Genomic DNA, 26,685 nt, shown 5'->3' on the forward strand with positions numbered 1-26,685 from the left:
TAAGACATTGTTGACTTTGAGTAAAACGCTAAAAAGACTTTAAAAGTGTGTGAGCTCCACAAATTATTTATTTGATATTTCTATACCAAATTGTACACTTGTTTATATGTTTTATTTATTTATTTGTGTATTATATGATTATTTATCTTGAAAATGTCAAAGCTTTTGTTATATTTAAAGATCTAGCGAGACCACAAGCTTTTATGACATTTAAAGGTTTTAAAAAGACCAAAACCTTAAAAACATCCATAGAAAAATCAGTTTATAACTTTTTACACCTTTCAGTCTATTAAATTTTATTTAATTTCAATTTATTATGCGATTTACCATTTTGGCTTAAAAATCGTTGAATGACATTAATTTATAAGTAATTAATATCTTTATTGACATTTCTTTATTGATATTGATGCCATATTTGGCTATCTGAAATATTTTATATAGTTAGAGGAACTAAATTTCATAGGAAACGTTTTTTTTACTGCTAGGTTGTTATTCTGCATAATTTGTAGGACACTAATCAAAGAAGCAAATTTGTTATATTGATTATACAAGCTCTCTTTGTACAACATATTAGTTGTTTTTACTTTCAAGATTCTCTTTGGAACATACTCAAATCATGCTGGAGAACAATATTGCAAAATTTAGAATATTCCTTGTAATGATTAGGTGAAATCAAAAAACACAGAGACATCAAGTACTGGGCTCTCAGCACCTCCACATTTATTTGTAAGTTCTTAAAAAAAATGTAGTGCTCATTTGTACATACAAAGGTGCATTTATTAATTTATCTTCACAACAGTGAAATTATAAATAAAACAATTATAAAACATATAAATAAATAAAAATGGGGCAATGGCACAAACTGGAGTTCAACATTTAAACTTTGACATTAACATTCAGAGTTAGATTCAGACATACAAAAGGGTAAAAAAGGGGACAAAACCAAATACAAAATCAAGTCTGGATATGGCACATGTGTTGAGTGACAAGCTGCAGGCAGTAACATTTGAATTCATGTTCGTAGCTTCCTGACAGCATGTTTTGACAAGGAGATATTCATAGCAGTGGAATCATCACTATAGGCATATATGTTCTCCATGCATTTTGATCTTTTCATAAATCATAAATAAAGCACAACCTATATTTTGTTCCAGTTCGGTTATATAGTTGGCATATTAGCAAAAAAGCACCAACACTTAGTGAACTTCTTTCATCATATTACAATATAAATTCCTCAATATCTTTTCTCTCAAAACGCACACACTCACACTAACATTCACCTCTGGCCGAGCAAACACATCTGTAAATCTCTCCTGATGGGAACAAAATCCCAAAAGCACTCATGGATATAGTTCACAATGCAAAAAGGCTTAGCAGGGTGAAGCCACTCACAGTGTTTGGTACAAAAAAGCTTTTCTGTAAAGACACAGCGTTCTATTATGTGAAACACAGAGAGAGGCCAGCTGCAAATAAAAGAGAACGCCTTTGGCATTGATACCTTTCTAAGACACGGATGACAACATTTGCGCTCTATATGCATTAAGAATATTATTTATGTTTTTTAAATAACCATAAATAACAGCGTAAATCCTGCACCTTAGACCTGTCATCTCCTCATGCTCAATTGTGACAGCCTCCTCATGAAGCTAACCAAGTCACTAGGCAGTCAATGGAGAATCCTTCGGTCTCGATTATTGCCGGAAAGGTTAATTTCGGGTTGTAAGCAGTTCTGGGAAAACAGGCAAGCTGAACTGGCAGCAGCAACAGTTAAAACAGTTAGTAAAAGAACAAAAAGCTAACAAAAGACTGTACACTTTACATTGTTTACATTGTACATGTAATACTGTAGACTTGCCATGAGCAGTCCTAATTTCTGAGAGACTGTGAGTCCGAAGGGAGAACCTGTTTAAAGGGGAATCAAACGGAAACCCCACTTTGAATTTGAAAAGGACCAAGGACCACATCAGCTCTCCGCAAATCTCTTGCTTTAAGGACCGTTCTAAAGTGCTTGAAATGTTTTTGTTTAGTGTGCTCATGCATGAATGACTGCATTTGGTAAATGCTTCCCACACACAGTGTGTCTCTCATGTGCAGTCTTAAGGCAAACCTTGTAAGAACCACAGTGTTCCTCCTGTGCCTGTCGCATTGTCCGTAGGGACAGGAAACACAGGCATAGCTTCCTGTAAGAAACAAGCTGCTCAATAACGCAACAAATCCATTGGATAAAAGCTCCAGATAATACTGTGGCGGGTTATTAAAGTGACTCTTGAGAATCTTCAACAGTTTCAGGCTTGCTGAACTCAGAAGAGTGCTTTCAGAAGAAGCCCTTGGGTATTTTGAACCCTTTCTGCTTCATGCGCGGTAGAGTCAGGCTCGGGGAGCTCTTCGAGCGGCAGGTTTTGGGGACACCGCGCTTCCTCAACAAGAAGTCGTAGTTGGCAGATGAGTTCATGGCGTAGAAAACGTTTCCATTATCTGGGATTCTGAGTTCTGTGGGGTAAAAAAAAAAAAAAAATGGTTAGAAATGTCTACAAGCTTAATTTGGATATTGAAAATCCCATCAGAATCAGAGTTTTGCAGCTTTCAGTCAATGTGCGTTTCATTTGAGGCTATTTAAATGCTAATGTACTCAAAACTACAGTCTTTACTTTTTCCTGGATATTGGACAAAAATATGGACATTAACCTTTTTTTTTGTCCAATAAAATGTTCTTTAGAATGAGCAAATACCACCATCAACTAGAAATGGCAAATAGCAATTCATTTTTTGGCTCATAATCAATAAATGGCTAATATTAAAATTTAAAACATTTATTTATAAAATAATTAATTTTGAAATATAAAAACGTTTTAAATATTTTATTTTAAATAGTAAAAGTTAATCATTTTAATAACTACAAGTGAATTTAGAGCATCATAACATTATAATGTATAGTGTGAAAAATTGATATTAATTTTGAGATTTGCTAAATATCAAATTTTACAGTGTTACTAAATTATTGTTGTTTTTAAAGATAACTTTAAGAGAGCGTTAGATGATGGCTTAGGTCATTTAAATATAACAATGAGGAAAATTAGCTTGTATAATTAAATATATATAAAAATCATTAGATACTGATAGATTAAAAAACAAATTTTACCTGATAATGTACCATTATATCCCTAAAAAAAAACAAGCCCTTTGATATTTCCCGTCCCAACTTCCCTGTTTCAAGTTTTTACCTTTATGCTTTGAGACCCTCTGAAATAGTTCATAGTCGTCTGACTTGTCATTGTCCAGGTTGTGCTTGACCATGGCTTTCCTAATGACACCAGGGGTTTTGTCCTGACTAGTCACCTGAAAAACATGATCATTGAGATTAACTTTACTACTACATCCCCAACATTCCTTCATCACTTATCTCTGTCAATCTCCCGTAATGTCTCTCACTCACCAGGATGCTCTTGTACATGTTGCCGTTGTCCGTGTCGAGGCTGACTCTGATGATGCAGCAGTCGTTCACCTGCTGGTTGTACAGCGGCAGGGAGAGAGACGAGTAGTCAGAGACGCCAGAGACCGATCGTTTGTGGAAGTGGAAGGCCTGTCCAGTGGAGGCGGACACTGAGGATGAAGAAGAGGAAGAGGAAGAGGAGGTGGAGCTGCTGCAGCCAGACTCCAAACCCAAGCCTGATACAGAAGCATCCAAAGATGAAGGGGTGGACGACTCCCAGAGCTGGAAAATAGTGAATAAGTGAATAAACAAATATAATAATTCAGCTGAAATGATAAAATACGCCCAAGAAAATGCAAATACCTTGGAAGAGGAATCAGACGTAAGCTCCCCTGTATCTGAGGTCGATGTAGAATGTTTCACAGTTGGTGTGGATGTCTGGAGAAAGAATCAATAGTCAGGTTAATGCTTATTTAATTCATTTATTTATTTATAAAAACAATTATAAAAAAAATGGCTGGTAAAAAATTCCATTCTATTTTGTCTAAATAGGTTGAAAATAAAACACTTTAAATTTAAATGTAGGGATTATTATAATGTACAGTATGATTAACAGATTTTGAACAGATATGAACAGATATTCGTTTTGAGATTTGCAATAGATTACATTAAACAGTGTTTTCACATATTTCACATATGACTGTTTTATAACTATTTCACATATGACTGTTTTATAACTATATAGTTTTTGATGGAAAAGGTCATCTAAATGTAAAAATAAGGGAAATTACAATTCGCAATTCGCTATTCAACATCGTCCGATACCTATAAATCTCGATTGCTAATCGTTTTGGTACTGCTATATCATGCATCATTGGCAACAATTGCAGAATTTTCTATATCTAAATCTATATCTAAACAATGTTTGCTAAGCATACCATGGGGACTGTAAATAAACAATAATATGGCCTTACTCTCTGACTCCCTGATTCTGGGGAGTTCAGCAGACTGAGACTCGTCTCCTCTGCGTCCGAGCCGCTGGATCCCACTGAGGTGAGGCTGAGGGAATCTGCTCCATCTTTGAAGCTCTCTTTGAACTGGCTTAAGCGAGGTTGCTCAAAGGACTTTGAGTGTGACGTCCCTGCGCTGCTGTAACCCGACTCCTCGCTCATGCGTTTGATGATGCCCCCGTTCTTTTTGCACACCGACTCAGAAGGCGGCTCGATATCACAGGACATAGAGTAGCTGAAACAGACATCATAGATATTAAACATATAAAATATCCTAAGTTATTATTTCTATCATATATCTCTCCAATCTTTTGTTTTCATATCCTCCACGTTTACTATTTTTCTTTCTCACCTCTCAGTCTCTGTAAGTTTCTCCACTCTCTTGAACCAGTCAGTGAAGCGCTGGTTTCTGGCGAAGTTGTAATAATTGCAGGTCAGCTGCAGCAACTTGATCTGAGCGATCACTTCAAATTCCTAAATGAATAAACAAAATTATGTACTTTGTTTATTTGTATTCATTTGATTTAATTATGAATGTATTTTAGTTATGCATGCATTAATGCAGTTTTAGGCAAGTTACTCTAAAAAAGTTGTTAATTACTAGTTACTAATTACATCTTCAACAGTGTTTAGTAACAAGTAATACTTTCTAAATCCCATATCAACCTCGACCAGGTGAACAATAGGTTAGGATAGACACAAAACTGCTTTTTTAATTTAATTCTAAAGTATTTAAAGGATGAAGGTTACATTAGAAACATACATTTTAACATTAGACGTACATTTTTTATTAAATCCACTATAGAATTGATCTATAGTCTATACTGTATTTAATACAATTACATCAGAAGTAACTGTAATTAAGTTACTGAAAAATTAAGAGTAATCGCTTACTTTACTCTTCAAGGGAAAAGTAAATTGAATTACAGTAATTAATTACTTAGTAATGCATTACACCCGACACCGCATAAGACCTGTTAACACCAACAACGATAAGTATAACTAAGTATATTAGCATCCACACCAACAGATGATAAGATCCTGTTTATTATTAGTGTGTGGTGCAGTTTTGTTGTCTGCTGCTTTAAATCATCAAGATTGTTAAACTCGGGTGGATTCTGATTGGTTGTCAATGTTTTTATCAATGATCAGCTGGCAAAAATCGCTCAAAGTAATTCCAACAATATCGTTCTTCTGTGTCGTTATCGTTATAGTTGTAGTGTGGACTTCCCTCCCTATTCTCATAGAATTAGAATCATTTAAAAAACATTATTGTCATAGTTATCGTCTTTGGTGTGAATGGGCCTTTAGTCCAGCCTTTACTTAACCAATAAGATTTAAGATGCCATGCAATACTGTGGATATAACAATGGCCTTTAGCTATGCCTTTATTTACAATAAACTTATTTTTAAAATATTGAGGACATACATTTTCATATTATAGCAAATTCATCCTTGCGCAATAAGATATAGTCCCTTGTATTTAAACAATAAAATGTTATTATATGGGTGCAGTGATGATAACACAGTGTCTAGGTGTTTCACATCTTAGCTATTATTACAACAGGTTAGTTAGCATGGTTGGAAAATTGTATTGACCAATCAGCATCCAGGGATGGAATTATGCATTTTATAAAATATAATTCCTGTGCACAAAGACTCACCTTCCTTCTCTTCTCAAAGTTGATCAGCCCAACCTGAAAAAACAACCAAAAAAAAAAACAACAACCAGAAATTATAAAACAGAATATTTTCCAATTACATGAATATTACACTGATCTCTGTCCCCCTCACCTCAAGATGGTCTTTCATAGCAGTATCCAACATAACTAGGTCGGTCAGAAAAGTGCCAAGGTATGGAATAGTTCCTTGCACGACACCCTAAACAGCAGTGAGAAGAAGAGATACACTGAATAAATGAATAAACATACAGTTAATATTCTATTCAGATATTCTAAACTGAATATCTGACCCGTTTTAACCATAAGAGGGCGCTGTAGCTTAATAAATATAAATGTCAACTGCCATTATGTGACATTATACCTGTACATACCATGTCTCTTTGCTGCTGGTGTCTTCTCTGTGCTCCTTTGTGGCTAATCTCGATGATGGCAGATTTGGAGGTGCCCTCCTGGAAAATATTAGTTTCACATCATCATTTTGAATTTCAAAAGGGAAAGCATTTGCATTGACGCAATATTAGCAAGCAGTATAACCTGAAGGCAGATAAGGATGTCAAAGTGGAATCTTAAGACTGCACTGCCACGATATACCATGACGTAGAATGGACGGGGAGTTTAACTGTTTGGCGTCTAGAGATAGTGCCAGCCAACACCCTGGGGAAGCCCTTTGGCATTAAGGAGGGCCTTTATTTGGCCACACATAAGGCCTATGACCTCATCCCAGGAATTCCCCCATAATGAACAGCAGCAACTGCTAGTTTCTCGGCCCCAGCACACATACCAAGGATATTGTTGAATGTACGGAAAGGAAAGCTTTCATCATGCTTGGTTTCTTTCTATTGAGGTCAGCTATTTTCAAGGCAAGTTCTGAAAGTTACTTCTGCGGTGGATCTAGATAACATCAACACAACTCAAACTATTTTTAACCCCCACACTTTCTGAGTCACATTTGTGTGTCATGGAATGTCATGTTGCCACAACAAGGTTGTGATGAATTTGAACAGAATTCATCTGTTCTGTTAAGTTAAATAAAACATCCTTGAAACAAGATACATAAACTTGAGAAGCACAAATAAAACTTATTTTCAGAGAATACTCATAAACATTCAGAATTGTGGGGCAAGTTTTTTTTTAAATGTTTTTGAAAAAAGGTCTCCTATGCTGGTAAAGCACCATTACACCAGTCTTTAGAGTCACATGATCCTTCAGAAATCATTCTAATATGATGATTTGGTGTCTGATACATTTTCTTGAGGACAATACATGATGATACATTTTCTTTCTGAGGACAAAATTACTGTTCAAAATTCTCTCTTTTCAAAGTTTCATAATGCTTTTAACACTAATGGATTCTTTTCAAGATGTCTATCAAATGCATGAAGCATGCCCACTAGTGGAAAGTACAAAAAGGATGAGTTTGATGCTGTGCTCAAAACACAGCAGGCCACAGAGAGCTGAGTGATGAGCCAGCAGGCTGCATATATTGTGCAAGTGAATATGGCTTTTCTATTTACCCTGTGGCTGCTATAGAAACATAGCTTTACAGGGTTGACAGTCTGATGTAACCACATCCTATCTTCCCCCAGCAACAGATACAGCAAACGTTGGTGGCTTATAGTGCACTTAAGAAATTTGAAAAATGCTTGGTGTTTGAACATGTGACTGCTAACGTAAGGTGACTAGACTTCTGAAAAGGAAACCGGGGACATTTCCTAGTTCAGTGATCAAAATATAATTGAAATTTTAATAGTTATTTTCCATCAAATAAAATAAAATATTGTGGGTTGAGTTCCAAATACTATCATTATTATTAATAATAATAATTATTATGATGTTTGCGGGTCACCAAATATCACATTATGAAAAATAGTGAATAGTAACCATTGCAAATAGAAAACGGATCAAAACAGTATTATATTATAACAAATAAATGATTTTACAAAACAAATTAAAAACTGAAACAAATCAGTTTATAATTCACAAACTGTAAATATACTTTTAAATTGTTATATTATGCTTGTTCTTTTGGAAATGGATCTATACTATCCCTAATTAGCCGTATTATTTGGGCTAATTTTGAGCAAATGTAATGGTAACACTTTACAGTAAGGTTCATTAGTTAATATTAGTTAACTACCTTACTTCTACAGCATTTATTAATCTTAGTTAATATTAATTTCAGCATTTACTAATACGTAATTACAATCAAAGGTTGTATTTGGTAACATTAGTTAATGCACTGTGAACTAACATGAACAAACAATGAATAGCTGAATTTTTATTAACGAATGTTAACAAAGATTAATAAATACAGTAACAAATGTATTGCTCATGGTTAGTTAATACATTAACTAATGTTAACTATTGAACCTTATTGTAAAGTGTTACCAATGTAATTGTTAAAAAGTGCAATAGAAAACTGTTTTATTTGTTAACATTAACTACATTCGTTAACATGAATTAACAATGCAAAATTATTCTAAATAATTGATCAATCTTAGTAAATGTTAATTAAATTAAGTAAATTATTAAAATCAAATGTTGTTTCTGTTCATATTAATGAACTGAACAAACATGAACAATAGTGAATACAAATAGTGAAAACAAAGATGAATAAATACTGTAAAAATGTATTCCTCATTGTTAGTTAATGCATTAGCTAATGTTAACCATTAGGACTTAATTGTAAAGTCTTAATTTATGCATATCTGGGTGTGCTAATGTAAATTAAGATGCATTTGTGGGAATTATAGCATTGTGCCCGCAGAAAGTACATGTGCAAAGCAACAACCTTTTTACTCACCTTAATGAGAAGCTCTCTGCTGAGGGAGTAATTATTGTCATCTGAGAAGATTTCAGACAGCTCTTGGAAAGTACGATAGCTTTCCCTGTAAGCAGAAGAAAACAGCTTGAGTCATAATCTATGTGAAATCCAAACACTGTAAATAACTAGCATTAAATCTCCTCTGCTCCTCCATCTCCAAATGCCCCACTATAAAACAAGTCTTTCATAAAGCGGTTTCAGCTGCTTCAGCTTTAGCTAGAGGTCTGTATGAATGAACACACAAGAAGCAAGGAATGCTACTATTAATCAGTGGCTAATGCTAATGCTAAAGTGTTAGCGTTTACTCTGGCTAATCATTGCTGACAGAAATCCAGTCAGACTCTTACCGAGACACATCATCCCAGGTCCTCCTCAGCCTATGGATGGCATTACTCTGCAAGGCGGACAAGATGGCTTTCAGAGAGGAGAAGCTCTTCAGGATACGACATTTCTGAAGACAAAAACAGATAGCCATTCAGAAAAGCCATTCATATGAAGCTGGTTACATGATAAAAATGTCAAAGTGAATTGGTTCACAAATCATGCACTATACAAGTGTTTTGAGGTCATAGCATTATATATAACCATTACTGTGCAAGGAACCATGTGAAAATATCGATAATCTGCCTCCGTAATCATAATTTGTGTGAGTGTCTCACCCTTGCCACTTCTATCCAGTGTTCAATGCGCTTCGCTCTTTGAAAGGGTCTGAGAGACCTGTTATCCAAGCAGGTGGCAATCACACAGTTGGTCACGCTGTTGAACTGAGCAACGGTGGCACGGATGGTGGGTGCCAGGTGCTCTTTGCCCTTCTTATCCCGCTGGGACCATATGCCACCCAAACAATGGTAGGGAACAACCCTCTTAAACAGCTCCTGTGAAAAACAATGAGTTCAGTCGCATTCACCAGTTTAATTCGATTTGTAATATGAAAATGTTTTGCAGGACAACTTTATTTACACTTTAGAAAAGTATTTAATGACTTGGAAAAGTAATGAACTTTGTTCAAAGGTTGAGGTGCAGTACAGTCCTTATTCTTTCTTCAGTTTCCCCACTCCTTTGCAACCATTAACCCCTAACCTTGTCCCTACCAGCTCCCTACTTAGACTTTTGCCATTAAGACAGATTGACAAAAACTTGATGTCTTACCGCATCCATGACCGTTAACTGCTCAGCGACTAAGGCAGGACTGAAGGACATGAAGTGTGAGGGGGAGAATTCATCCTCCAAACTGCTCTCCTCTGGTGTGGCAAAGGGGCAGGTGCACAGATCACCTGAAGAAGAATAAGAGAAGTCGTCACAGTCAGTTTGAAAGACCATTTTTCAGTTGTTCAGAGATTCAATCATTTAGTGAAATTGTACCTTCAAGCTCAACCTCTGACTGTTGCCGTTGCTGGAAGTGTTCCAGCAGGTTATGGGCTCGTCTCTCCAGGTCCGATCCAGAGAAGTTGAGTTTCAAGTAGGATATGAGGCTCTGCAGGCATCCGTGGTCAGGAGGGCTCCAGAAATCCTCAGAATACTGATCCAACCATGCACCCAGGATAGATGAGACAGTACTGTCGAGCACATCAAATTAAAGTTGCACCCATATTAAAATACAGATAAGCCAATTATATTATTTTCATGTATAATTTTCATGTCATAATGGTTCAGTTGAACAACATAAAGACTTACTTTTTAAGTTCTGTGTGGTCCTCTGAGAGTTTTGGCTTGCCTGAGACTGGCTGATCATGCAGTTTGGCATACCTAAGATAGATAACAATGCATTGTAGGTAATACTGTAGTGTACAATTTAATATTTCTAAAAGCACGAGGGATTGATGACACGTTTACCTGTTAAGCAGCAGGTCCAGCACTTGTTTGGTGGTGGCGAAAGCTCGGTATGTGCAGAGGAAAATAGTGACATATGTATAGTCCTTCCCTTTGAAGGCCAAAACCATGTACTCCACCAGTTTCTCCAGTGTGCCAGCCTTAATGGTCCGACCCTTGCAGGTCTCGTACAAACTGAGGGCGGAGTCTGTCTCCACGCCCAGCCATCGCTGCCCCTTACTGGCCGTCTGGTGGAGTTGCACCTTTCGGAGCGTGATGGTATAGATGGCGCCGTCCTCGACCTCCTCTCCGATCTCCTGAACTGAGCTCTACAGATAAAGAGGGAAGAAAGACTGAATATTCTGGTCCTTGTATCCTTATCAGACATTCTTCTATTTTATATATATACATACATATCTTCTATTTGAAAATATTTTAAAATGTACTTTATGCTTGTAATGGCAAAGCTGAATTTTCAGCAGTCATTACGCTAGTCTTCAGTGTCACATGATCCTTCAGAAATCATTCTAATATGCTGATTTGGTGCTCGAGAAACATTTCTTATTATCATCAATGTTGAAAACAGTTGTGCTGCTTAATATTTTTTGTGGAAACTATGATACATTATTTCATGATTCTTTGATGAATAGAAAGTTCAGAAGACCTTTATTTGAAATATAAATCTTTTGTAACATTATAAATGTCTTTACTGTCACTTTTGATCAATTTAATGCACCCTTGCATAAAAAACTCTTACCCCAAACTTTTGAACACTGGTGTACATAAGTTATATATAGGCCTATTTAAGGAACAATATCATAAATCACAAAACCTTGTATCATCCAGACAGGGTCAGATTTTTTTTTATATAATGGACAGCTTTTTGTACATTATCTTACTTAAATACACAGCTACTTACAAAACAAATGTATCAAAATAATAATTGATGATTTTGATATATATATTAATCAAATAAGTGCTATTCTTCTCACTGCATTGTTTGATGAATTTGCAAGGCCACTCAGTTATAGTACAGCAAGAGCTTTAAGGGTGAGTCTAGGATTACTGCTCATTTAATTACTAAATAATCCACACACAGCCTTAACACTAAGTGCACAAGCCTAAGAGTGTGACTCTTTATCAGCCACTGTCACAAGGCTTACCCAGCCCTTTAACTCCACATCTTCAATGTGCATTAAGCAGTTAAGTTTCTCTGGCCGACAAGACAGAGATCTCAGACTGTATACTGACACCTATTGCCATGGATGAAGCATGATGCAAACGTTGGTCTCCAGTCTCATTGCAAGAATATGTGCCACCGGAGATTGATTTATTCAGCAACAATAGGTCTAAATTCTCTCTTCAACCAACACAAGTTTGTCATAAATTATTATAAAAACATGTCTAAGAATATTACTGAATGGTTTCATTCCATAAGTATCTACACAATGCTAAATTGAAAGCCTGCAGCCAGTAAATTGAAATGGCTACTAACTCAAGTACTGTAACTGACATCATTATGGAAAGTAAGAGGGAACTCCCAGGGAACCGTGAGCTTTGCCACAGGCAAAGAGCCAATCGTGAGGGGTGTATCCTGTGTAAGTGTGGGTGTGAGTCAGTGCATGGTCATTTGAACAGCTTTCTCTACAGGAGATTGGTTGAACAGATAACCCAACCCCAGCTCTCTGCTCTGAAGTAGCTATGGTAACAAACACACAAACGCCACATAACAGTTTCTTTCAAATATGGTTGCTGTGATATTTTGGAAGTGCATCAATGGGCAAAAAAATTAAAGGAACAAAGTTTCTTTCGCTTTCAAGCAATTTTGAAATGTTGCGCAAACCTGTAAAACACACAAGATGTTCGATGTCTGTATGCGAGACAATTTCCCTCTGATGATCACAATGATGGTGATGGAGATCTCAGAGTATATATTATTATATTATATTATATTATATTATATTATATTATATTATATTATATTGTATTATATTATATTTTGATCCAGCCAGGGTGGCCATTCTATTATATCATATTCTATTATATATATTATAACATTACTATGTAATCATATATTATATTGTATGGGAAAATAAAAAAGGGGATGTAGACTACTTCACCAAAACAATAAAACAAAAAGTGAATCTACGCCCACTCTGGGAAGCCCCTTACTCTGTTGACATTAGTAGGCAGTAGCAGGATCGACCACAGCGACCTAAACAAAAAAGGCCTGACACAACACAAGACCACTGTAAGGGACCCTCTTTGATATCTGACATTTCAAAACAGAAACAGAAACAGCACCTACACTCAGTTGTACTTTCTAAGGGAAAATCCACCTCAAAAACTACAGGCTGCAAGGGAAAGCGTAACAAAATGTTTGTATGGTGAAAGAATGTTATTTTGCACTAATCACGGGCTTGCTTTTTGCTGAAAATGTAATGGTATAACTTAAGTCACACAAAGACTATGACAGAATGCATTAAACAATTTTCAAACCCCTCGACTTTCCTCTGATCCACTAAAGCGACACGGTTTCCTGGGAAAAGACAAAACGTGCTGAAAAGTTACCGCGTCACAGCTTCCTTGACAGATGCATCCTTCACAAACAATTCTTGGAACACATAAACACAATGCAGAATTCCTGCTGTCAAAATCAGGGAGGAGTTAAAAGATGTTAGAGGACAAGCCCAATTACGTGTCCTCTTTAACATATTAACATCATAAAACAAATCAAGAAAAACAAGATATGTTAAAAATAGATTAAAAATGTCAACAATTCCTGTTTTTGCATTCCAAAACAGATTGACTGACTATTCACTTTAATACACTCAATTCGTTTTAAAAGCGCATATTTTTTATCCAAAACTAGCTGTTTTTGTGTGAACATGAACAGTCATGGCGTGAAATTCTGAAAAAACACTGAGACCTGTCGCAGTTAACAAAGACCATCTGATATGTTTACCGCTGAAAAATAGTGCATTTGAAATGCAAGACCACATTCTATATGCAGCTGTAAAAAAGAAAGCGAACGAATGAGGTCAGATGAAAGGAATTTGAAGCAGCAGTGATCAATCTGCTTGTGCTCAGCGTCAGTTGTCCTCCTGTTGATCATTAATAAGCCGGCTTCAAAAGGCTAACATTCATTCGTATTCTTCATAATGTGTCATAACATTATCTGAATACCTAAGCATGTTTGATTTTATTGCCTTGGCTGCGTATGACGCATAGCTGTGAAAAACATTGTCTCTGAGCATGATTTTATCTTGTAATATGATATTTATAAATGCCCTAAACAGATCACTGCTTAAGCCACTGTAAGCTGGGACCAAATCTCTTTTCTGTTAGTAATAGCCAGAAGCAAAACAATGCTTATTTGTGTAATGAGAGCTACGGATTTGGGTTACGTTTCATATGTTCTCTCAAGATTCACGGTCCTGTACGATTATTAACCTAGAGAGAGATGGGATATGTTGAGCGACGCTGCAGAGTGTGTATTTTGGCATTGCTCAGTAGGTTTTTCAGCACACTCGGTTACAGCACATTAAACCTCAGCTCAGAGTGATGGCCTGATTCACTGCTGCAAACATCTACAGTGGAAAAAAGAGGAATTAATACTTTTAATCAGCAAAAATTTATAGAAGTGACTCTAATGTGACTGTAAAGACTTTTACATTGCTTCCAAGAAATTCTATTTCAAATAAACACTGTTCATTTGAACTTTCTATTCATCTGAAATAAAAAGAAGTCTGAAAAGAACGCTGATTCTTATTATTATCAAGCTTCAAATCAGCATATTAGAATGATTTCTGAAGGATCATGTGACATTGAAGACTGGATGAATTTAGCTAAATTGGAGTTATTGGAATAAAATGTAGCTTTGCCATCATGGTAATAAATTACAATTGTGATTTTAGATTGTAACAATATTTCACATTATTTTACTGAGCATCAACTTTCTCCAAAACATTGGGTAAAACATCACTGAGCTGCAATCATTAACCTCCGATGAGCTTTTCTGTATTGTTTGCATACTGTGAATATTTTCAATTTGATAAATGGCTTTATCAGTATTTTTCTGGCTTGGATGTTGTTAATAATAACTGGATGTTGCTGTCGCTATTTTGCCTTTGTTTTGGTTGTGCCAAGGTTTTCATGAAATCTGCTCAAGCATTTTAGAATGAGATTAGCAGAACCAAGGAAGGAATTCTCCAATATAAGCCCTGGAGAAAGAATTACGCCTGAGTGCAGGTCAGAACCGCCGAGTGTGGTTGCTGTCCGGCTCCAGAATAGCGCAGATGTAGATATAAGGAATGTATGCATGGTGTTATTCTGAGAGCCGATCATTTCTGCACATTAAAGAATTGTATTTGTCTACATTCTACAAGAAAAAACACAATCAATGTATATGAAAAGTTGTTCCCACGTGTCTCATGACCAAAATTCATTGATGTTGGGTGGCTTAATAAGACTTAGAATATGGCGCATTTGGATGAATAGCCTACTTCAATTGTGCTTTTTGTTGTTGTTGTACATTAGAGTTGAACAGACAGGATCTAGTTCAAAAATTCACTTGTAAACCCATGTAAAGTCACAATTAAGTTTTGTAAAGATTTTCAATTTTTGGTGAACGATTCGTTTAAAAACTCTAGAAGCATGCTATTCTATTCTTCTATTTTGTTCAGTCACTTTTACACTTGGAAATATTCATTTGGCAGACCATTTGTTCAAAGTGTTTTACAGTGCATTTTTATCAGTATGTGAACTGAACCCATGACCATGGCATTGATAGCACCACTGGTTGAGCTGCTTTTCTACATGTAACCTAACAAACCTGATTTAACAGTGGTGTATTGAGTATTTGTACGCCTTATACAATTGTTTAAATACATCAACGCTCACCTACGTATCCCTGCCTCTTCACTCTGCCACTTTCCTGCCTCTCACATCCACTGTTCCTCCCTCTCACCCCTTTATTTCCATTCAAGAGATCTTTCATGACAAAAGCGTCTCTGTATGTGTCAATGTGACCCTTGTCTGTTCTCCTCCTTAATCAAAGCTGAGCTCCGCTGTCCCCATTATGACGTTCTGAGTTCAATCTATCACACAAAGGCCTCTTTAAGAAGAATGGAGAATTCGTAAACAATTTTGACAAACCCAGGAGAACAATGACTAAAAGTATTATTATAGCGATAACCCAGCGTTACCAGTGCACAAGTTTGGGCTCAGAAAGATTTATTACTCATTTTTTTGATTAATACTTAGGCTATATTCAGCAAGGGTGCATTAAATTGGTCAAAAGTGACAGTAAATACATTTATAATGTTACAAAAGATTTCTATTCCAAATAAATGCTGTTCTTTCAGTTTATATTCATCAAAGACTCCTAAAAAAGGTATAAAGTATATTAACAAAAATATTAAACAGTACAACTATTTGCAACATTGATAATGCAAGCAAATCCGCATATTAGAATGATTTCTGAAGGATCATGTGACACCGAAGACTGGAGTAATGATGCTGAAAATTCAGCTTTGCCATCACAGGAATAAATTCAATTTTATATCATATTACACTAAAAAATATGTATTTAATATTGTAATAATATCTCAGAAAATGTCTTTTTTGTTAAATACAGCTTTGGTGAGCATAAGATGAAAAAATCTTACTGATGCCAAACTTTGACTGGTAATGTCCGTTTATGACAATAACACAGCATTAAAGTGCTCTTACACAAGATCTTACACATGTTCCTTTATGGCAGCTGTTACGTTAAGAGATTAGCTGATCTATGTACTGAGCCAATGATCCATTATACAAGGGTACTTCTACTTTTACATCCTGCTGTTTTGGTTTAGATCTTCAGGGATGACGTAACCAATTCTAAGCTCTTGCCAGGCCATCTGCAGGCTTGAATCACTTTAAAAGCAGAGATAAGTGCCTGTAATGCCCCCCCTTTTTATACAAGCCATCCCATAAAAGAAAGAGGATGAGAGAGCACAAGATAAGAGAGAGAAGGATTTATAGCTAAATTATTCGATCATTGCAACTCCTCACGGTTACCCAAGGGCCAACTTTTTGGAGGTTTAGAGTGCCAAATGCCATGCCAACTATTTTCACATTAAAATGGATAATTAAGAAAATATGATTTCTTTAAAGGAGAAAGGAGAAGGGTTCTAGTGCTGTGCTGGGTGGAATGGGAGATTTAACCATCACTAATTGTGTAATGAGAGCCGATTAGATTTAGTCCAGTGAAGGTTAGCAGCTGGTGACACACTGGAACCTTCTTTTTGTGCATGACTAAAGTAAAGCTGCAACATCGTAAACAAGTTTTGGTGTGAACCGCCGTTGAAGTCACAACAATGTGCTGTTGTATTAAAAGACAAGATAAAAAGGGGACATGTTGTTCACACACCATAGACAGATATCTCAAGTTTAGCATAACAACCTAGCAACCGTAAAATGCGTGACTGCCATGGTGATAAAATAATTGACTTGTCTTCAAAAATAACCTAGAAAAACATTTTGCACTGGAGAGTTTAAGAAGTCACAAATAGAAAATCAATAATGAAAGTCTCATCACATCTGGTAAGTTAATGCGCTGTCACGTATTATATAAGAGGTTCTCAAATATAATCATTTATTCTCAGCTGACATATCTGCACTATTGTGGGCAATCTCATCAAACAAACAGCCCCTGTTAAACTATCAAAATAACATAATATCAATAACATCTGATTGTATTAACCTTTCTTTCCACGTCCTTAGCTAAATCATCCTGAGGGGAGCCTGTGTTTTTATTTAATGCCTAAAGGATGTAAATCTCATCTGACTGTTTTATTTCCATGGCCCTTTTTGGGGAGAATTTAGAGAGGGGAAAGTTGGAGAAAAGGGGGAACGGCCTACTCTTGCCAAGATTATGGTGGAGACTCGGTTTTGGTTTACTTCAGGTGGGCCTTCAAGCACAAGAGATTTGTGTAAATGCATTTATTCTGTCTTTTTGTGGAATATTGCTTCAGATGCAGCTGCTGTGCCGCCTTTGCAGATGGCATAAGACTAATTCATACAAGACAAAGATAAATAGATAATATAGAGCCAATGCAATTTGCATTGCAACTGAGCAAAAAGTATTTGAAATAGAGCAAAGGTATTTGAAAACGTGTACTCTTAGCTGTTCTAGCTCTAAGTTTTCTATAAAAGAAAGAAACAATGGAAAAGTAGAACAAAAACACTCATGCCAGCTCAGTAACATTTACATTGACACTATATGCAAAAAATGACAAGAAAACATGGGAAAAAACGTAAAAAAACCCTAACATATCATATAAACAACCATTCATTTCAAAGCAAGACTAAAGACAATATGTTAAGTTAGTTAGATAGTTATAAATGAAAGAATGTGATTTGAGCAATGACGTTTAAATCTTTATATTACCTCCAGCATAGGCAGATCAGGGTCCAAATGCGTAAAACTATTTAAGACCACCGGACATCCATCTCCGGCCGCGATCTCCAGCTTCACCCCATCCCAAATGTTTTTAATTCTCCATGTGCTGGACTCAAACAGCTCATCCAGGGACGTCGGTTTGACACCCAGAGCGTCCGACTGCATCCCCATAATGTAGACCATAACCGAAATACTGTCACTGTTTACGATCTATTATTTTACAACAAACTCCATATTCTGTCATTCAGACTTCTGCTTTAGCAACGAATGCTTGTCTGTATGGGTTCGGGTGAAGTACAGAAGGGAATACCCTGCCTGAGCCGCTAGGCCCCGCCCATCGCCGAGCGGAGCGCGCATGTGGCCCCGCCCCTCCTATGACTAATCGTGGTGTCAGTTTCCGGGAAACTCTGTTGTGCGCTACTAAAATATCACTTTTAATCGCTTGGTTATTACTCGACATGCCTATAAATAGACGGGTGCAACTATAATAATTATGTGGCATTAATTAAACTATCATATGATTCATTATCAAGCTTTGGTTTAAATGGGCATTTGTGTATAAATAGGAGGATCTGCCCACGTGTATCAAATTGAATACATAAAAAAAAAAAACACACACAACAATAATAATAATCATAATAAGTGCATAGAACTCCCCTATTCTTCTCTATATCATTTTTGACTAATTTTATATAAGAAATACAAAATAGGCTACATTTCACATAACTTTTGGAATTGTGAGTCAGGCTTTTCTAAACAAAACAAAAACTCTTAAATAACATAATGGTATATTGTACAGCAAATCTATGAATCAAATTGGACTATATATATATATATATATATATATATATATATATAGTCCAATATATATATATGTTCTCAAATGTAGCCCCTCTGTACTCTATGGAAAGGGTGCAAGTAGGGCTCATGATTATATATATATCTATATATATATATTTATATATATATATATATATATATATATATATTTATATATATATATATATATATATATATATATATGTGTGTTCTCAAATGTAGCCCCTTTGTACTCTATGGAAAGGGTGCAAGTAGGGCTCATGATTAATGATTATACTGTGCCACTAAAACAAAGATATTCTTAATAGTCCAATTGGACTTTTCAACCAGGCCGGCTCATTAACACATTTTCAGTGCTCTTCCTGGTCCATGGTTTTTGGGACAGCCACCTGAATATGAATAACCTAAATTTTAGGTTATTCCTATTTCAGCCTCAAAATATGTGTTTAGCAACTAGACCTAGTTACCACAAAAACACACAACCCCAGCATGATCTTACCAACGCCATGACCCTGACCTTAATACATACTAATAGCGCCCTCTGTTGGAAAATACTGGTAACTCACTCTTCGGGCATGACTGCTGCAACACTGACGCAAAGCTCTCAAGAAAACTCAAACCCTCCAGAGGAATAGTGTTTTGCGAGAAAGCAGCTGTGCGACTGGTGTTTTCCCATACAGTTTCCCCCCTGAGGTAACCATTATGATGACATTGTGAAATCTGACAAGACAGGCAGCTGTTTGAAACCCACTCTCTGTGCTATAGGAGCTGTGGAGATGCTTTTTAAATATTAGGCCACTTAACTTTTAAGTGCAATGAAATATTTATTTGCAAATTGAAAGAAAAAAAAATATATATATATATAAATCGACTGAATGATTTACACTCACATTAAGAACCCATATAGACTATGTAATTTCCATTTTAAATCATTATTATTATTTTTTTTTGGGGAAAGTATGCTCTTATGCTCACCATGGCTGATTTTTATTGGATCAAAAAAACAGTAAAAACAGTAATAGTGTGGAATATTACAGTTTAAAATAACTGTTTTCTATTTGAATATTTGATTATTAATTCCTGTGATGGCAAAGCTGAATTTTCATCATCAATACTCCAGTCTTCAGTGTCACACAATACTTCAGAAATCATTATATTATGCAGATTTGATGCACAATATATGGGCCTAAATGTCCATGCAGCATTTTTCTTTAACAGAGATGACCCATGGCACTAAAAGTTTGGGATTGCTGTAACATGTATACTTAGGCTAAGGCTATCTCTGCCGCAGCTGGAACTCAATTGCACAACCACTATTTGCTCTGCTCTCTGCTGAGATTGATAGATAACAGCTTGTTGTTCTCTTTCAGCACCAGCATGATTTATAATTCTTTGAAGAAGCTTCATTTGATCTCTTTTGTTCTTTTTCCCAGACACACGCAGTCAAAAACCAGGTGATTATAGGATCTAGAAAAACTTTTCCATACTCCTTTCTATCAGGAATCAAGGCCATCAGAGCTCTCACATAAATGTTAGCAAACAATGTTCACCCTGAACCCAGTCTCCTCTCAAACCTGTGTCAACCTGAGAAAGGACACTTGTACTTTGAGAGTACACAATTTCAGATGGGGACAAATGTAATGAGCCTGCAAACAAAGTGATCTTGCTATATATGCTATTTCTTTTCCTTGTATGCATACTCATCATTTCAGTTTGATACACAACAACCCAGTGGCACCTTTTCAAGGGAAAGCGATTTCAACTCCAAAAAGATTTAATAGCACATCAATTCTGAGTGATTACTGGGAATGTATTGAAAATGTAACGTTTTCTTTCTTTCTGTCTTCCTTTGTTTACTAGGTCAAAATAAAGGAAGACCCAGAAGAAGATAAGGTACTTCTCAGCCTGTGGAAAGCACCTGAAAGATACTATCACGGCCAAGAATGGTTTAAAAGATGCAGGAAGCAACTTGTCACTCATTGGTATCCATTAACACCCACACACAAACACTGCCGCCTTAAAGGCATACCGATTTCAACAGATTTCTATAGGAGCAGCACTAACTTCCAATGAAATCTATCTGCATGCATTGAATATTTTTCTATAACGCCTTTTTCTGTAATCTCAGAAATGAGTAAATTAACCAATAACACTACAGACAACATGAAATATTAATAAACATAACAATGTAATCATAAAACATTTATTTTGACAACATTAATAGAATAAAATCAGCTGATAGCTAACTAGTTCTGATAAGACTACCGGTAACTATAAATTTGCAGACTATTAGAGGCCAAAAACAAAAAAGTAGTTCTTCTTACCTGTTTTCTTTCCTCTAAACCTTCCAAATCACAGAACAGTTCATTATTCACGTACACACAACCAAAGCCACACCAGCGTATCAGTTGAACAAGTTGATCAATTCTGTCTTTCCAGCACATCACCTTCCCAAATGAGTCTTTGTAGCATAAACTGCAAGGGATCCTTGATCTTGTGACAGATATGAAGCGCAAAATTCTCCTTCTCCATTCGCTGACCCCAAAACACTGGCCCTGTCCGACACGTGTGGACTCAAACAGCTGTATCAATATGCAGGGAACACGGTAACACAACTCTCTCACTGAAATCCACAACATCTACTGAAGTGTTTCTCATAAGCTCTTCTATTAACACCTTCAAGGTTAACAAGGAATCATTTGTGGTGCACAAGCCTTCGGGGAGTTTAGGTAGAATTCCCACGCAAAACGGAAAGTGCAAGTGAAGCAATCAACTAACGCTAAAACCTGTGTGACAACTTTGCTCCAACGAGAACTCAAACCATATGAAGGAGCAAATGTTCATATGACGTCACAACAAAACACGTGTTATCATTTTACCCTGCGTTGTTATCTTTCTTTAATACCTTACCAAACCATGTTTCTTTACCCAGTGACAATAATCCTTCTTATTTTGGAGTCAATCAGTTTTTTAATAGAATGAAATCAGGTTTACCTTGTGGGTGCGTTTGGTCTCAACAATCTGGGCAAAACACATTCTGTTAACTATAACTGTCTGATAGGCTGATTTCACACAACTTCCAGGAGTAAAAACATAATCAAAGTCAAATTTCAACAAAGTCATATACCGGATTGATGAGAAATAATGAAATAATCACTGGATTTGACCGTTTTTTAGGTTAGTGACATTACATTTTTGAAAGATATTCAGAGTTTTTAGTTATTTAATAGCAAGACAACTAGATTTCCACTGTTAATTCTGCTAATTATGTATATGAAATATTCTATAATTATTGTCTGTACTTTATTTAGAGTTTTTCTGTACAATGATTTGCGGATACTGCCATGCCATTATTTAAATGGACAGTTCTTGGCTAGAATAAGATGCAGTATGGATCGTCAAAGGTCTGGCTGTGTGAGACTAGACAAAACCTGACCCACAAACACAGACCACAGTTGGATACTGATGTTCAAGAGGAAAGACCTTGTCAATGCATGTCTATGTGGCTTAAAACAATGATGTTGTTATAACAGGCCAATGTGAAACAGCTCTCAATATGGAAGTGCAATCTGACAACAGCTTTAAGTATTGAAGACACCTACCTTATTTTCAAAGATAGGTCAAAGACTTAATTCACTGATAATGTAGAATGTAAATCCCTGATTCTTTTTCACAGAGAGAGCTCACATACTTTCCTTTCTTGAGTGCCACAGAAACGCCATTCTGTGGCTCGATTTATTACCCTGCTTTATTCTCTGGAGCTCAATTACAATTCTAAGGCGCTTTGACACTCAGAACTTGGCATTTAAAAGTGCTTTCTCCTCACGACTGAGGCCAAAAGAGAAACTATTTAAAAAACCTAGTCCGGTCCAGTCAATGAGTACAGACAGTCACTGGCTGAGACACGGAGACGAGCCGATCCGATACCACTGTTGCCAAACATCACTGCTGGAAACATTTTGATCATTAATAAAAAAAAGTGTATTGACGTGTATGAATCTTTATTTTGATTGAGATCAGATATTGAGATCAGTTTAAAGTGTTCATTCATTGAATTGAGCATCCATGATAAAGAAAAAACATCTGGTTGAAAACACGTGCAAAGTTCTTAGAAACTTTGAATTCTTTTATTCGTTGCACTGTGAATAGATGTGAGTGCACATCTAAATATTATCAAAAACATAATAAAAAAAAAAAAAGTTGGTAGATTTTTTTTTTTTACAAGCATCATGGCTTATTAATTCAAAAATGATAAAATATACGTTTTTGGGGAGTCGCACCACATGATATTTTACAACCTGATCTAACCTTGCCTTGCCTTAAAGGTATAGCGGAGGATTTTTTACTTCCGGGTGGATCACCTATACTATTGGTCCTCCTAATTGTCAATCATTCTGGTGAATCAATCAAACTTTTCAAAAAGTGGAGAGGGCGGGTCTTATCTAAAATTCGGAAAGATCCTCCGCTATACTTTTAATGACTAATGTATTACGACTAATTCTCATATTTTAAGAGACTTTTTGACCTTGACTCACAGCCATGGTGGTCTGCAGGGGTTTATGTATTTCCTCTTGGTTTGGCAGACAAAGTTTTAAAAATATATAATAATAAGCAGTAAAGCAGTTTTGTTTTTATATTTTTTCCCCTAAGAAATAATAATAAAATAAGCCTAATAAGGTTTTGTTTTCAAGAGTTTCGGAAGTATTTCAGAATTTACAGTTGGATCACCCAAACATTATTTTACTTTCAGTCCTCCAAAAAATTTTTATTTGGAAATTAAAAACATGCCTAAGAGGTGTATGCAAAGACACTGCACTTTTCAAATATTTTTGAATAAATTAATATTAACCCATTTCATTAACAATTATTCAAACAGATCCAAAACAAAAAGCCACAGGACCAACAGTGAATCACATTCATTTCAAGATGACTCTTAAAACTTGAAGCAACTGCAATACTGAAGTGAAGCGTATAATATGCACTAAAAGAAGCCTCTGTAAACTAGACACATACTGACACCTGCAGAAGTGCTGACACAGAAAAACATCTGCTTAGCAAAAGTAGCACATTTTCCTTGAACATCTCTGTCCACTGACATTTAAAAAAAGAAAACGCCATATAGCCACGGGCAGCATAGCAACAACATCCTGTTCCGCATGCCAAAAGTAGAACTCATTACTGAGCGTAAGATAAACTCCAGACGCCGTTATCGATTAGTTGTAACCCGTTTAATGACAAGGATCAGTGTGAACTGAGGAGAATAGAGGACCGTCAGTTAAAGTCCTCACTGGCTCTAAGCCAACATGCACGGAAACAGCAGAATACAGCCGAAGGGTGAGTACATACTTGAACTAAATGAAAACACATGCACACAGACACGAACTCGCACCAGGTGAATCAGAACGAAACGACTGCAGTCTCTCTCTTACCAGATCATCCAGGATGGAGACAGGAAAATCAAACATGCACATCTTCACAGGCTGAGCCAGGGCTTTATGCAGACTGAACAGAGACTTGGGCTCCATCTTCCCCGATGGAGAGAGTGCAGGCTGCTGTCCAGGCGCCTGCTTCATATTAGGGGTGTGCTGCTCCCCCTTGTCCGCTCTCATTGATACACAACTCCCTCCCTCCCTCCCTCTCTCCCTTTCAATCGTTCCCTTTCCAGAGTGAGTGCACGGGCACTCTCGCTCTTTCTGTATTTCTCTGTACTAGTTTACACGCAGCAAAAAAAGGAACTTGCTGCCGCTGTCACTAACACTCTGTTGCCATCTACTTCTCTCGCCTCAGAAGACGGTAAGAAATTTGAAGAACTCGACCTCCTCCCAGTGCTTCCTTTTGCACATTGTCTCTCCTTCTAACAATCTCCTAACCATGTAAACACCCACACCCTTACATGCGACGTAGGTATGCAGGTACATCTCGCTTTAAAATGCAGTGTCTCTCTCTCTCTGTGTCTCTCCCTCCCTCTCAAGCCAGCTGTGCATCACATTCAGTCTACGGCTATTGCTCACACTAATGTTTTCCAGCTCAGGAAGATGTAGGAGAGTTTGGCCGGGTGTTTTTCTGCCTTCTGCTGTGCTTTTCCCCAGGCGTGCCCCACCGAGACCTTCTGTTTGTGTATCTGAGAGCGCTTCGGCAGTGGAAAAGTGCTCTCTGGCTCATGCGCTCTGTCCATTTTGCACGAGCAACAACAAAAAAAAAGCGTCCAGGCAGAGTGTGTTCTCGCTCGCGTGACCAGTCTGCCCAGTGACCTGTGCAGCTGGGAGTCTGAATCCTTCAACACACACACACACACAAATGGCACACATACACTCACATCCATTAAAGAGTTGAAAAAAATTGCAATGCCCTATCATTAAATCTAGGTCACAAAGCTTTTCGTCCAAAAGATCCGTCCTATACTAACACAGCCTTAATGGTAACAGTATATGAGACATTTCTCTTCTGCTCTGAGTGAGTTAAGGTATGCGCACAAATACATTATGCAGGAACTGTTCGTATAAGGCATAAGCAACAGGATGAAAACGCATAAACCTGAACAGCACACGGTTCAATACCAGAGGGTTGCATGTGATGATTATCTAACGGCAGACATAGTTGAGGACCATTGGGAGGTGGCACTCTATTATGAAAGCACAGACTGTGGGAACTGTTTTGAAATGCAGAGGATATCCTACGCAGCCATAGAGCGATGTGGTTGCCATGGAGACAGCAAACGCTCAACCTTTGAAAAGAGATGCCTAGAGGAACGGCAATAAAGCCCACAGAGACTGTATGCCTGACTTATTTGCACAAGAGCACCGTACCTCACCACAAAGATGTGTGCACAAAAGCAGTTTCTATTTAAAATATGTCTCCGATTTATACCTTTTTTCCCCCTTTCAGTTGCATTCTGTAGTCTGCGTGACATTTAAAATTCAGTCAGAATATGCACTAACATGTCTTGCCTACATTTGCCTCATTCCATTCACGTCCAGACATGTGCAAGTTCTTGAGAACAACTTGGATGCTGAAAAATGACTTCTCTCATATGGTGGCTTCACCGGTTCAAAGACTTGTTTACTGGATAGAGACAGACCAAGGAAATGTAAAACATTTTTAAATGTTAAAACAACACTCAATTTTATAGAATATTTAATGGGGCCTTTTTAAAAGAAATGAATACTTTTATTCAGCAAGGATGCATAAAATTTATCAAAAGTATCAATCATGATCTGTTCTTCTGAACTCTATATTCACCAAAGAATCCTTATCAAATCAGCATCAGAATGATTTCTGAGGGATCATGTGACACTGAAGACTGGAGAAATTATGCTGAAAATTCAGCTTTGCCATCACATGAATAAATTAATTTGAAAATATATTCAAATAGAAAACAGTTATTATAAATAGTAATGATATTTAACAATATAAAACTGTATATTTGATCAAATAAATTCAGCCCCGATGAGCACAAGAGACTTTCAAAAACATCTGAACAATTGTAGAGAGCAGAACAGAACAGAAGACGTGTAAAATACTGTTCAATATGAATGAACTACAAAATCTGTAATTCAAGACAATGATCACTATGGTGCCAATATATTGTGCATCTCTAATTTATATGATGTTGTATGATGCTTACATAGCAAATCAATTAAAACCAGATTGAAATGTTTGTAGAC

General features: G+C 36.6%; 1 protein-coding gene across 3 annotated transcripts; it reads right to left on the reverse strand.

Annotated features, from left to right (window-relative positions):
- Positions 1 to 695: 695 nt before the first annotated feature.
- On the reverse strand, positions 696 to 24,624 carry LOC308681210 (ral guanine nucleotide dissociation stimulator). Of its 3 annotated transcripts, none has more exons than XM_081349879.1 (17): positions 24,451 to 24,624; positions 10,780 to 11,084; positions 10,621 to 10,692; positions 10,309 to 10,502; positions 10,096 to 10,220; positions 9,606 to 9,821; positions 9,294 to 9,397; positions 8,926 to 9,010; positions 6,494 to 6,571; positions 6,235 to 6,321; positions 6,105 to 6,137; positions 4,793 to 4,914; positions 4,405 to 4,675; positions 3,794 to 3,868; positions 3,434 to 3,712; positions 3,222 to 3,336; positions 696 to 2,490 (listed from the first exon to the last, which is right to left on the reverse strand). In XM_081349879.1, exons 1-17 carry the CDS (start codon positions 24,592 to 24,594, stop codon positions 2,315 to 2,317), a joined length of 2,481 nt encoding a protein of 826 aa, XP_081206005.1. In that variant the 5' UTR covers positions 24,595 to 24,624; the 3' UTR covers positions 696 to 2,314. The 3 variants fall into 3 exon arrangements, with proteins under 3 accessions (XP_081206005.1, XP_081206003.1, XP_081206004.1); XM_081349877.1 differs by lacking the exon at positions 24,451 to 24,624 and adding an exon at positions 21,346 to 21,827; XM_081349878.1 differs by lacking the exon at positions 24,451 to 24,624 and adding an exon at positions 18,191 to 18,478.
- Between the last annotated feature and the right edge of the window lie 2,061 nt (positions 24,625 to 26,685).

Source organism: Scardinius erythrophthalmus (assembly GCF_964197995.2).
Source record: "Scardinius erythrophthalmus genome assembly, chromosome: 20".
Classification (NCBI taxonomy): domain Eukaryota; kingdom Metazoa; phylum Chordata; class Actinopteri; order Cypriniformes; family Leuciscidae; genus Scardinius; species Scardinius erythrophthalmus.

What these genes read in the sequence shown, in the direction of transcription:
- LOC308681210 (XM_081349877.1), bottom strand. Translation starts at nt 21,660, where the DNA reads ATGTTGTGGATTTCAGTGAGAGAGTTGTGTTACCGTGTTCCCTGCATA. An exon ending in CGTCTGATTCCTCTTCCAAG is followed by an intron (nt 3,713 to 3,793) that starts GTATTTGCATTT and finishes ACTATTTTCCAG; the next exon opens with CTCTGGGAGTCGTCCACCCC. An exon ending in GAGGGTCTCAAAGCATAAAG is followed by an intron (nt 2,491 to 3,221) that starts GTAAAAACTTGA and finishes TTTACCCCACAG; the next exon opens with AACTCAGAATCCCAGATAAT.